At 43.5% G+C, this 13,557-nt stretch overlaps 1 protein-coding gene across 10 annotated transcripts in view; it reads left to right on the forward strand.

The window, feature by feature from the left end:
* APBB2 (amyloid beta precursor protein binding family B member 2) overlaps positions 1 to 13,557 on the forward strand; it is a 1,314,926-nt gene that overhangs the window by 1,282,085 nt on the left and 19,284 nt on the right. For all 10 annotated transcript variants that reach the window (XM_078678261.1, XM_078678265.1, XM_078678264.1 and 7 more), the window contains 2 exons: positions 2,016 to 2,131; positions 12,697 to 12,876. In XM_078678261.1, the coding sequence (XP_078534387.1) occupies positions 2,016 to 2,131; positions 12,697 to 12,876 (296 nt within the window). The remainder of the gene's footprint in view (positions 1 to 2,015; positions 2,132 to 12,696; positions 12,877 to 13,557) is intronic.

The following is a 13,557-nucleotide window of genomic DNA, read 5'->3' on the forward strand; positions in this document are numbered from 1 at the left end:
CTTTTTAAAGGTTCCAGTGACTCACCATTGCTAGAGGGAGAGACGCCATGAATCTCGTCCCTCGCCGAGCGCTGGAACTGTCTAAAATCGTTGCGTGGATTCCCAGATTCGGGGGAGCCTTGGTCAGTCACGCCATCTTTGATCAGCGCCGTAGCTACGCCCCCTTCAACTGAAGTTTGTTGCAGATTTGTTCCCGTTGTTTTGTGATCTAAGAAAACAACCATAGGTTCCATTTGACATTTTTTAAGTGAATGTGTATGCATGTATGAGTGTGTGTATTTCTTTCACTCATGTTTGTCGTTGTGTGTTGAATCGTGCACAGTGCATCTGAAGAAAGAGGAAGTAGGATCATTACTCCCTTCCCCCACCCTCTATATCAGAATAATTAAGGAGCACATTTTATTTGGTCACATGGTGCAGTTGCCCCGGGTGTGTATGCGACTGGAAAGATCGAGTTGCTTTGGGACCCCCGTGGAGTGTCTCCCGCTGACTTAAGGAGCACATTTTATTTGAACACATGGTGCATTTGCCCCGGGTGTGTGTGCGACTGGAATGATCGAGTTGGGACCCCAGTGGAGTGTCTCCCGCTACTTCTCCGTCTTTCACCCGGCTTCTGCTCCATAAATGACCATAAGTATCTGCTGTAGTAGAGCAAGAGGGTAGGAGGGTGGTTGGTCTGGGGTGGTATGCATATGTAACTGTTTGCTTTCGTCATTCTGTAATGTATATTAATATGCCGTAAGCACCGCATTATTATCCACTATGACTCCACGCCATAAACGTGTCTTACATCTCAAGTGTGATCCCCCTCCTAGTCCAAGTTCAAAGAGTGCATCTAACATCACAAAGAAGTAGCCCCTTTCGTCTGTTTTACCGAACTGTTCATTATACCTGGGTGTTTTAACACATCTCAACTGTCCATGTGTTTGATTGCAAATCTTTATATATGAACTATATACATGTTTTAGGGGACTGTCCGTTGTTAACCATGAGTGCATTTGCCACTTAGGGGACTGCCAGTTTTTAACCACGCATGCATTTGACACATGTGCCCTTACCACACATGTAATACGATGTGTTGACCTTTACAGCGCATTGTATTACATCGTTACATCGTAGGTCTTTCCCATGCATTGTTCAGGATATATATATTCTTTTTTTATGGTAAATCCATCAAAACCCCATATATATATATATATATATATATATATATATATATATATATATTTATATATATATATATATATTTAATTCTTCTAACCGTCATGTGATCAAGGCTTTTGGTAGCCGAAACGCGTTGTGGCAGACTGGTGTTGGGCGCAATAAAACTTTAAACACCACGATTTGGGTCTCGTCTCGTCTTTACCTCAATTTGGCTGTATGCTGTACTGCTGACTGACTGAGGACAATTCATACCGCATATATATATATATATATATATATATATACATATTTAATTCTTCTAACCCCTCTCCCTGTACTCGTGCCAGTCCATCGACCCCTAAAACTCCACGAACCATTATTAACCCATACTCTTAGTTATCCAGGAACACTGAAAACCCTTGCGACCCCTTACATACAAGACACTAAAAATAAACGACTTCCATGAACTCCAGTGCCTCCATTCTCTGATTGTTAGCTCACAGTAAACTCCTGGGTGACAATAAAGGCCCTAGAAAGAATAGCAGTATCCATATTTCCTCTCCCTACCCCAGTTTGTGAGCTTTACTTCCTGGCCTTGTTTACTCCACAGTCACTGTGCTATCTAATGGAGGCATTCACGGGTTGTACGTTACCTCTGCTTGATTCAGGTACTGGTTGCCTAATCCGAAGTAAAATACACAGTCTGAGTGTTAACACTGCTTGCTTACCTTTCAGTATTTCATGCAAGGCAAGACTGTAACCAAAAAGGGGCTAGATATGTCAGCACTGTTATGAATATCATTGCACAGTGTCTTCATTAAGTACCTTGATAAACATAAGCCCATTTTCACTTTGTGCCTGTTCATTGCTAGGTATGGATATCGTGAACGCAGCCATCGAGAGTCTCATGACCACGTCAGACAGAGACGACTGGACGCCGGTCATCATGAATGTTGCTGATGCGACTGTGACAGTCATCAAGGCAAAAGTAAGGTCATTTTCTTTGCATCATTAATAGAAACGTACCATGTGGGTTTAGAGGGTAGAGCAGTATTGTTGACAATGTTATGTTGAAAATTGTGACAGTCCCAAAAGTTGATGAACCACAATCCGAACAATGCTTGTGTTTCAGTCGATGCCATGTCTAAGTTGGTTCTTTCGTGAGTTCTTCATTTACTAAAGGCTTCTATTTCAGATGCTCTTCTTGGACCAAGTCAAGCACAGCATTGCTATTGGTCTTTCTAGCATTGTACCTGCATGTTGAAGTAACATTAACTCTTGCTTGACATTTCAGGTTATCAATCATGTCAATAAGGAAGTGTGTAAAGTCATTTGGGTCCTTTGACTTGGAATGTGTGTCAGATTCTTATTGGTGTCTGCTGCGCTTTCGCCCACCCTGCCCCCACAGCGAATGCTTGAGGGCACCCATTACACTGGGAGACCACCATGTACGTCTCATTTCTGGATTCCAGCCTGCCTGCTGCCTTTCCTTTCCAATCTTCTTACTTGCACACAAGCCTGTAAACTCATCTTCCAACGCTTTACAAAACACTTTCTCCCTACTCCAGTTCTCCGTGTCTTTCCTGCTGCCCAGGTGCAGACAGTTGCTCAGCCCCATCACCCTGCTCCTGCACATACAGCCACTATGGCCGATACGATCTCTGCGCCCCATCACCTTCCCCTAGGCCGTGTCCTGTCACCTGTCTCCTTCCTGCTGTAGGCAAGCCCTATCACCGTTCTAACGACCAGGGGTGTCCTTTCAGTAATGACTTGGCACCAACTTATGTGTGTCCTGTGCTACGAACTACAAGTCTCTTATGTGGACAGTGAGCAGGGGACAGACGTAACAGTTAAGGCGAGGAATGTGTCCTCTCTCTCTAATAGCGACAGAACTGGATGACAGATGTTTCTAAAGAAGCAGAGCATTTTCAAGTTGTTTAAGGAATTATTACTAAAATATGAATATGCACTGCACTTGGCATAAAATTGGTGATTAAAAATAAATTACATGCTCACCATCTCCTTTTTGTTATGCTCATTTCTGCTCCAACGCACATATGACGATGAAGGCCATTATATATTTATTGGTTTCTTGCTGCCCATCCCTTTGGAAATTTTAAAGTGCCCACGCTAGCAACCTGGCATTGCAAACACATCTAAAGGGAACAAGCTGTTCTCAGTCTAGCCAAAACTGCAAAGGAAAGCACTTACAAACCTGGAAAGATCTGTGTTTCCTATTAATATATAATAAAGCAGACTACATGTTCAGTAGCAAAGTAATGTTACATTAAGAAGCACATAAAAAGGGCATTTTTGGTGTGGTCGTTCGAGCGGAAAGTTCTTTTCCATTAAGCAGAAATCACATTGAAAAAATGTCATTTGTGTTTTGCTGCCATCAATTGGCAAACGTTTCCTTTCGTTATATTTTGGTAGTATGGCATGGTGTGATTTGGATTGTCCTAGTTTAATTTATCTTATATTTTTGTTCCTGGTATTCCTTTTTGGAAGATTGACTGGCCTCTTTTAAATTTCATTTTCCTTTATTGTTTTAGTTATTTGATTTGATAGTTTACCTTATCTTTCTCCTCTTTGTTGTCTGATTATGGGTGGAGCCGGGATTCACAAAATGTTTCCTTGAGTTGCCCCCATGCGGTGCTTTAAAAATGGTGGCTACAGCACGATCAATATAATCAGCAATTCTCTAATGTTAAAAAAAAGTGAGTGAATCAACTCTGCCCCCACCGCCCACTTTTTTTTTTCTTGTAAATCCTGGACCTCCAGACCCTGTTATTTTTATGCCCTATTTTATTTTACCTTATGTTTCTGTTCCTTGTATACGTTTTTAGAATGTTGCCTGTCCTCTTTTATTTAATGTTTCTCTTCCATGATTTAAATATTTGATTTACCAGTTTACTTTTTCTTTGACCCCTTTGTTGCCTGGCTTCCACCTGATCGTGGTCATAGCCAGGGCTCACTGCTTGCTCCACCGAGCTGCCTCCTCTAGTGCTTTTAAAATGGTTACCACAGCGTGGATGAACCTCTTGCACACCAAAAGCAGTCATTCTGCACCCAACCACGTCCTTTGGCCAGCCACTTTACCCAAATTAATCTAGAAGATGTCCTGCCCACTAATAAAATTGTTCAACTAAGCTTGAATGTAGCAACGTTTGCTAATGTATCCTTTCTCTTTTGATTACCCACTTGATAAACCCACCAAGAACATGCTGGCAGAGGAAAGTCTACTGTGTTCTTGATATACCAAGGCACCTGGAAAGAATGTATCGGTATCAAAACCGGGTAACACACGGAAAGCAGGGTTACGTAATGCCCGCTCAGGTCCTATAAATTATACCTTTTTTAACACCATATTCGTGAATGAACCTTGTGATGTATTATTTCTCACCGAAACCTGCCTCCGTCCTAGTTGTAGCCCTATTCTGGAAGAATTAATCCCACAAATGATAAAATATTCAGATGTGATCACGAGGACAGAAAGGGTGACTTATATACTGAGGATGACTGTGCTTAACCTTCAGGGAATGGTAAATATTCGTCTGGGGCTAGAAACATCCTCAAATACATTGTTAGGTATGATTCTTCTCTACTAACCCATAAAACTGTCCTAGATTATTTCCAGTGATTAGAGGAACTAATTTTCTATGCCCAAGCCCTGTTTGCAGACACAGTAATTCAAAGGAACTTCAATATGTGGGCAAAGAATGCTGCTTGGAGCCTTACAAGAATTCCTAGAAAGCCCTTTCTTCTTTAGGCCCAACACACACAAAGTAGGCCATGCTCTGAACCTGATCTGAACTTCTAATAATATAGCTTTTCCATCCTCTCAGATTCTGCCCTGGAACAACCACCATTTCGTTGCTCTCTTTATCGCAAGAGGTATTATTGTTGTCATGCTACTCAAACCCTTACCATAAGTTAACACATTTGGAACTCCATTTCCAGCGATTACCTGGACAGACTGCTCTAGGAAAAGCTTGCCAGTCCCCCTCTTGACAACATGAACAATTATCCCAACATATCTTCTGAACAAAGTCCTCGAAGAGTCTTTGGACCAAATTGCAACCATAGAATTAAAAAAGGTTTAAACCTAGATTGCTGTAAAAACCTATGTTTCATAGACCACTTAAAAACATTTAAAGAACCTTCAAAGAGCCTGGAGGAAAAATTGTGATCCTTGCATCAGAATCATCAAAGACAAATGTCTAAATGTAATCATCTAGTGTGAAAAGCAAAATAAACTTCTATTCTCAAACAAAATACACAGGCGCACATAGCAACCCTCAAAATCTTGTTAGAAGCCTTGAGCTTCTAACAAGCCCTCCACCCCTTGGCCGGGTCCCTGCCCTGGTGGTTCGTGCACCGTCTCGTCCCCTTTTCCTAACCTTCCGTCGAGCTAGCCAGAGATATTATTGGGCTACCTGGTGCATAAAAAAGTGGGTTATAAGCCTTTGACAAGGAGTGTTTAATGTTGACTGCTCCTGATTTTGTAGGAGGGCTGTGCTTCTTGTGACCCTTTTTGTGCTGACTGAGCAAGCTCACCCCCCTCCACGTTCATCCCCTTATGACTTGTCTGCTTATTTTCAAGTGTCAGTCTCCTATAACGTTGTGGGAGGATTTCAAAGACTGCTCATCTTCCTCCTTGGTGGTTAACTCCTTCCACCGCTAGCTTGCACCCCACAGCCCTGGAGTGGTGGGCTCTTTTAAAGCAGGAGAAGCTATAAAAAGGCCCTCCACTCGCCTCTAGGAAGGACTAGTAAGGCAGTGTGATTGCAGTGCTGCACTGGTTCTGCTGCTGGTCCATGGCTCATCTATTGTAGGTCCACTGCGGGCTCAGGCTTTAATAATAATGGGAGAAGGGTGCAACATTTACCGTACCGGTGCCAATCCAAATCGACTGTGCCTCAGGTCTGTTGAGCAGGAGATGCCACAACCCTCTTGATGGCTCTGCTTCCGGGAGGGCTCAGCTCGTGCACCATGGGGAGGCCCAGCATGTGCTAAGCTCTGCCTCTGCCCCACCCTCCAGCTCTCGGCCATCCCTCACGCTGCTCCATCTGAGTGGGGCACGCCGAACCGACTTGCAGTCGGCACCCGGACCTAGACAGGCCGCCTCCGCAAGTCGTCTGGGGCTCACTCCCACCACATCCCCTGACTTCCACAAATCGCCCACCCTGGAAATGCCTACGAGGTCCCATCGATCAAAGCCCTTCAAGCGGATCAGCTTTCCCAGTTAATCACTATGCCAGAGGGGCGTAGTCAGAGTGATCTTGTCGTCCCACCCCAAGCATTTTGTTGCCGCATTCCACTCCCGGACTGCATGTCCAGTGGGACCAGTCAATGTGGGGTTCAGTGAGCGAACGTGCAGTGCCCCTTCAAAGCTTCCTCCGGCAGAAGCCACCTGTCCATCTGGAAGGCAGGATCGCCCTAAGGTCTATATGTGCATCCAAATCCCCGTCAATCCACCCCGTGTGAGCTTGTGGGCAACGATGCAAGGAGGCTTGCCCTCCAAGAGCAGGTCCCTTAGGAGAAAGTCAACTTCTTTAAAGCATGAGGGCTGACGTAGTGCGGGGTGTTCTGCAAGGCATATAGGAATTGAGGAAGGGACATCATCTTAAATAGGGCCGCATGGCCCAACAGGGTAAGGGGGAGCGATTTCCAGTGCCTGACGTCCGATTTAAGATATGTCAGGGGCGGTAGGACGCCTGCAAACTTAAAACCAAAGCAGTAAGAGTAAAACTCTCGACCTCCAAGCCATGACATCGACAATCGAGGTACTCAGTGTGACTCATCAGCCTCATCGCCTGCTGCTAATAAATTGGTACATTAATCCAACAAAGTGCCAAACACAGTCTTACATGGAAACTTTCACCAGCACTCTCGAAGAAGTATTAATCAAATTTGAACATTGCAATGTAATCACCACTGAAGATTTTAACACAAGCGGGCTGGACCACACTTTAGGGCGCTCAGAACTGGGAATAATTCAGGGCCTCTATTCTCATTTCTCTAAAGCTTCAAGTTACAATCTACGCATGGAATAAAAAAACAGCTTCCCCTCCTGGTGCCCCAAGCTGACTTTAAGGAACATATCGACATTAGAATATATTCTAATCAATGTGAGGCAGGTAAATATGCTAAGTAATTTCGCAGTGGACGACAGGAAAGCGATCACAAAGTATTGCGTTCCAGCTTTCACTTGGCTCTGCTACCGGCGGATGTCCATAAAACAATTGGCGGAACTACAGGAGAAGAGCAATACGGAGTCCTCAAAAGATTAAAATGGACTGTCAACCTCGGAGCCAGATTGTTGGAGTTCGTAGCATCGAGGAAAGAAGACCACAGATAGGCTCACAACAACGATTATTATAGGCTACTGGGAAACCTTGATGGCGAACTTACTGACGATCCTGGGCAATGCCCACCAAACAAAAAAGAGACACTGTATAGAACAATTGCCAACTGATTCACAAGCACCGAAGTGCCTGATACAATGCAAACATGACCTCAGGAAGGCAATCAAGGCAAAAAAGAAAGGTGGTTCAAAGTCAGAGGTGACACCCATAGCGGTTCTGAGGACAACATACAGGAAGAAAGTATGGGAGTTCAAGAGAAAGCTTATGGAAGAAAAATGGCTCAAAGTGTTTTCTCTAATTAAGGAAAAAAACAACGCCAAACTTTGGGGATACATAAACCAGCTGAGCTCCCGAGGTCTGCCCAAAGAGAACAGCATCGCAGGCAAAGAGTGGGAACTGTATGTGAAAGGACTGTATACAAGTGACCCGCAAGTGGCAGGACCGATTACCACTAAGACCACTCAGATAGCAGCGCAAGCCATGGAACCGCAGGCAAAGAGCATGTAGGAAGTAGTTCCAGTGACCAGTCTAAGTGCTCGCTTCACAGAAGGGGAGATCGCAAGGATCATCAGGGCAATAAGAAACAATGGTGCTCTAGTGCCTAATGATATTCCTGCTCAGGTATTCAAGTCTACTTTGACATTTTGTGCACCAATTCTTACACCACTCTATAACTACTCCTATGGCTAGCAACAATACTACAGTCTTGGAAAGGCTCAATTTTATTTCCCATATACAAGAAAGGCGATCACTCTAACCCCACCAAGTACAGGCTAATTGCCCTGCTTAATATAGAAGCCAAGGCCTACGCATGATTACTGCTAAAGGACTTGGAGGAATGGGCAGACAAAAACTGAATCCGCCAGCTCCATTAGAGAGGCTTCAGGATAAACAGCTCCATGATGGACATCATCATGACACTGGCCTATCTATCTAAACAGGTGGTTAAGGAGAAGAACCTGCCTCGGTTTTACTGTTTCATCGATTACACCACAGCCTTCAACAGAGTCAACAGAGGAAGACTTTGGGGTAAGCGGAAATCCAGGGGGATCCCTGCTACACTTCTAAAAGCGAGAGGACATAGCTCCAGGTTAAATTAAGTCTGACAATTGTAACATCAAGAGTCAAAACCAATAACAGGCTCAAACAGGGCTGCGTCCTGGCCTCACCATTAATCAATTTGTACACCGAAGAGCTGGGGAAAGCTCTGAAAGATGCCAGTTTAGTGCCACTGAGAGTGGGCAAGGTGAGATTTCCATCCCTCAAGTATGCTGATGACACAGTGGTAATGGACCACACCAGGGTGGGTCTTCAGAGAGTCTTAAAGAACCTAGCAGGGTATAATAAGGAAAATAGCTTGTTAGTTAATGAGAACAAGACAAAGATAATAGTATTTGTCAAACATCCTCACAAAAAGCAAGCAACATGGTTATTGGGCGACCATCGAATAAGGACAACAATAGCCTATAATTAATTACCCTGGGGTCTGGCTAACAGAGAGGGTCACAGCGGCCAAACATATAAAAGAACTAAACTCAAAAATCAAAAGAATAATTCTCTTTCAGGCGCCTAAGTCAGCGCTTGTCAAGTACAACAGCAGAGCCAATGCTGACCGTCCTTAGGGCAAAATTCAATCTGGCAATCCATTATGGCCACCAGGCCTTCCCAGGAGCCTTAGACAAAATCATAACAGCAGCCCAGTCTAAAGCACACCAGACAGTATTGCAAGTGCCGAGACAAGCTAGGAACATCAGGTTACGCTGTAACGAAGTCTCAGCAGACCAGAATTGGTGTTGCAGGGGGATTTAATAAAGTTCTACATCAGTGTCCTTAAGGCCCCCTACAACCCTCTCAAACACCACTTGAAAACAATATTCAAGGAAGTGGATTCCCCCTGGCACACCAAGCTGGGTCAAGCAACAGGGACCATGAAAATGGAAGCAGATCGTATGCCCCTACATGAGATCCCACACTCTGCCTGCTCAAACGCAGTGAAGTGGCAGTTTCGGTCGATCTCGTTTGAAAAGGATCAAGACTCACTCCGCCAAAACACCATCACGACAACAGGTCTTGCATCCAAAGGAAAGCCCAACATTACCTGCAAGAAGCACTCTCTGTTCCTGGGCCTCACAAGCCTTAGGATTCTGGACTTTATTCCAACATGGGCACGACAGGACGAGGCAGTGTCTTGCCGGTTATGCAACTATCACAAAGAAACTTACTTCCACCTACTATGCTGCTGCCCCAAACTGGCCAACGAATGTCACCAGTTGCTACGCCCAATACTCAAGGCAAAGGGCACATGGTCCTGCAAGGAGGCCTTGGATTGGTGCTTCACAGAAACAAATACCTGCCTCCTGGCAAGAGCGGGAACATTCATACACCTATTCAGAACTGCACATGAGGCTCAGTTACAGCTCCCAGAAACTAGGGCTGGTAGCAATCATGGAAAAAAATCTAGCCAGTGCCCCCGCAGGCCCAGCATGAAACCAAATTGATGGACAACGACAATAATAACTCTACAACAAAGGTAGCAGCGGGGCCCAGCAGTGGGAATCAATATAAAACACTAAAACCGAGCCCAAAGGGCTACCATAATGGGCAGCAGCGTCATTACAAGTGTAAACAAAGCAAGATTCTTAAAATTGACTTTACTTTCTTTTATTGATTTTAAGGAGATAATGGCGCAATTTGCATGAAGGTAAAGAAGGGACTCACCAACAAAAGGGATACTAGCACGGTGTTCCTTATGTAATCAAGGGATGGAAGGTTGCAAGGGGTGGGGACTAAATCTTATTGAGTTTTTAACGGGTTTTGGCTAACGCTCGAGCAAAACAAATTATTCTCCTGTTTGATGTTAGACTCCACACTTACAATATACATTCAACACAACCTTTGGTTATTTGGCTATTTTCAACACACATGTTTAGAGTGATTACAGTGGATGTATCATAGGCAATGTAATGTGATTGTGAGCCACCCATGGAATCTAAATGTATTTTTCATATATGTATCATATGTTTTGTTTACAGACTAGCCCCTGATGAAGGAACTGTCTCAAGTTCCGAAATGCATTGGGCACCAGCAATGAACAGTGAATGATTTAATATTTGTGCCTGCTATTGTTTTTGTTCTTTTACATGTATGTGATGAATATTAGTATCATATGACTTATTCACTGATATAATGTAAAAAGTTTTTGTTGTAAAATGAATTTTTTTGCGTCTTATGAAAGGAAAGTTGAAAAAATAGAGAAATAAATATCAGAAGAAACTGATCAAATTGAATGTTTATATATTGGTGTTTCACACCAGGTGAAGAGTGCGCAACACATTCAAGTCTCTCTGCTTGTAATAATTTGCTACGTTGATGCAAGTGCCATTATTCAAATGTAAAGTGAATGAAAACATAATGATCAGAAGTGGAACTGCCTCAAAGTGCTTTGTTCAGACAGAAATGGTGGCAAGTGAAATAGGAAGGAAGCTCAGTTCCTTAACCTTGTAGTAATCATATTTCAACTGGAATCGTTGTTTCTCAAGACAACTTGAAGGCCAAAGAATATTGCATGGTTAGCCGTTACACTCCCCCTCATCCCGACACAAACAGCGGCGGGCACTACTGGCAAGCGCATTACTCCTTCTCTGGCCACTTGTCGCTTTCTTAAGTGCACTGTACTTCTTTGTTCGTAAACGACATGACTACCCACAAGGTGCGCGTTTGTAGCCGACATAGAAGACCTTCTCGTTATTGGCTTTGTCAGTGCTGGTCCTAAATTTTCATTGCGTGTTTTGTAACAATGAGTGTTGTCTGGATGACTTGGCACTGCCTTATCCTGGCCTGGATGTTTGATTATGGGATGCTAGCATCTTTGAGGCATACTAATGAAGGGCACTACAGTCTCTGCATACTGATGAAGGGCACTATACAGTAGAGAGAACGAACCTGGGTACAAATGAAGATATTAAACTTGGTGATGGGAGATAAAGGTTTGAAGCGGACAGGAACTACGAAATGATGGAATGCTCTAAAGGGGAGATTTTGCTGTGCTTGTTATTGTTTAATATTCTGTAGTTCATCTCCATTCAAAGCCTTCTGCCGCTGTACAAATCGATGTGTTTTCATTGCAGTCATTTTTGTTGCTAAATGAAGTCATTGATTGAGATATGTAAATGTTCTAGTGATTAGTCGGTCTCAGCCACTGATGGATTTTATGGCAATCCCAAAACGCTTTTAAATGGATAACTACAATGTCAAAGAACCCACAGAGGTCATCGTTAACTTTGGTTATTACTTGGAATTGCTACAACCTGTGAGGAGTAAACAGCGCTCGCAAACCTTTATAACATGGGCACTTGGGGTCTGTTGGGGGCTCTTTGCTTACTATTTCCAGAGCCTTGCACTTAAATGCGTTGCTCTTCCACAAGGAATATACTGCCATTGACACAATCTTCACAGCTTTCCTCCTTTCCAGTATCCATCCTTTTCCTGCCCTATATTCCTTCACTACTCTTCAGTGTGCCTAGAAGCCCTAAAGTCAGGCGCACAGGTTGCCTACTGCATACATTTCTGCTTATCTGGTTTCCGTCCATAACCGTTCTTAATGTACAGAAACATAAACGGTTTACTCCTACTGTTTAAATTCAATTGAATAATAACTGCTGAATATGACTTGAGCAAGTACAATCATCCGCAAAGTGTGGTATTCAGGTTGTAGCTGGTGTGTATTACTGCGCATTGTTTAAGTTCATTTTCACCTGGTTGAGCTGGTTATCTGCAATGAAGAAAAGTAAAGGGGCAGATGTGAGTTACAAAAATGAGGGATCTGATCATCGGGAATTTATGTCAAGAAACAAAACAATTTTAGAGATCCTAAATGCTAGTCTGCCATACCAAGGATAGGGCGGTATATGGGCCTTCTATTGTGCACTTGAGGCACATAAATAATAGAGCTCTGCTCCACTTCAGTCTCTGTAGAATGTAAACGTCTGTGAAATGGTGTGCTCATGGAAGTGATGGGTTATGTAATGTGCTGGTGTGACGTGAACTCTTATGGGTTCTGGCTTTCCACATTGCGTTTAATGATACTTGACAGACTGTCTCGCTCTCACATTAAACCGCACTGCGGAGAAGAGCGCATTTGTGTTCTTGAAGCCACAATCACAAATTTCCATTTTCTCCCCTACAGAATGAAGAAGAGATTCTGTTGGAATGTAGAGTACGTTTCCTGTCCTTCATGGGAGTGGGGAAAGATATCCATACGTTTGCCTTCATCATGGACACTGGCAATCAGCATTTTGAGTGTCATATTTTCTGGTGTGAGCCTAACGCGGGGAATGTTTCAGAAGCTGTTCAGGCTGCTTGTATGGTAAGTGAACCTTCCAGAGAACCTAACATCTGTTGTTGGCACCCATGCATTAAAACTAGTGTCATTGGGTCACCGTGCTAGCATCAGCTATCAAACTGCACTGAAATATTGGTAAATTGTAAGGACATAAGAGAAATGTTTCTACTTGGAAGAGGAAAACAAAGTGCCTTCCTGTGAGATCTCACACCTAGGTTGCAGACAAAACATTTTCAGTGGAAATCCGAAGAGGGAAATGGAGTTTGAGGTTGGAGAGAAGTAGGAAAGGAAAGAAATTCTGGTCAGAAGGCCAAATAAGTGAGTGAGAACCAGTGAGAAGGGCGACCAAGCGAATACAGAGACGGAAGAGAAAACTGCATGAATGGGTATGGCATTAGAGGCACTATGCAAGTATTTTATTACAATTTGTGTCGAGCACAATATATCTGTTTTATAAAAAACCTCGGTGAAGACTGGTGGGTTTTACAGGACAGCACCAAATACCTGCCCTGCTTTTTATGTCAAGGATGGTCTTTCACGCTTCTGTAGCCTCTTTCTTTAGAGTTTGAGATACTTTATGGGAGCCATGTTGACAAAAGGGGAGGGGCATTTCACAGTAACTAATGTCGTGGTGAAAGAATTCATGCCTGAGGAAGAGCAAAATGTAAAATTCCCAAAGCATAAAGCCTGACATTTAAATAAAAT

The sequence above is a fragment of the Lissotriton helveticus genome, chromosome 2_2 (assembly GCF_964261635.1).
Source record: "Lissotriton helveticus chromosome 2_2, aLisHel1.1, whole genome shotgun sequence".
In the NCBI taxonomy this organism is placed as follows: Eukaryota; Metazoa; Chordata; class Amphibia; order Caudata; family Salamandridae; genus Lissotriton; species Lissotriton helveticus.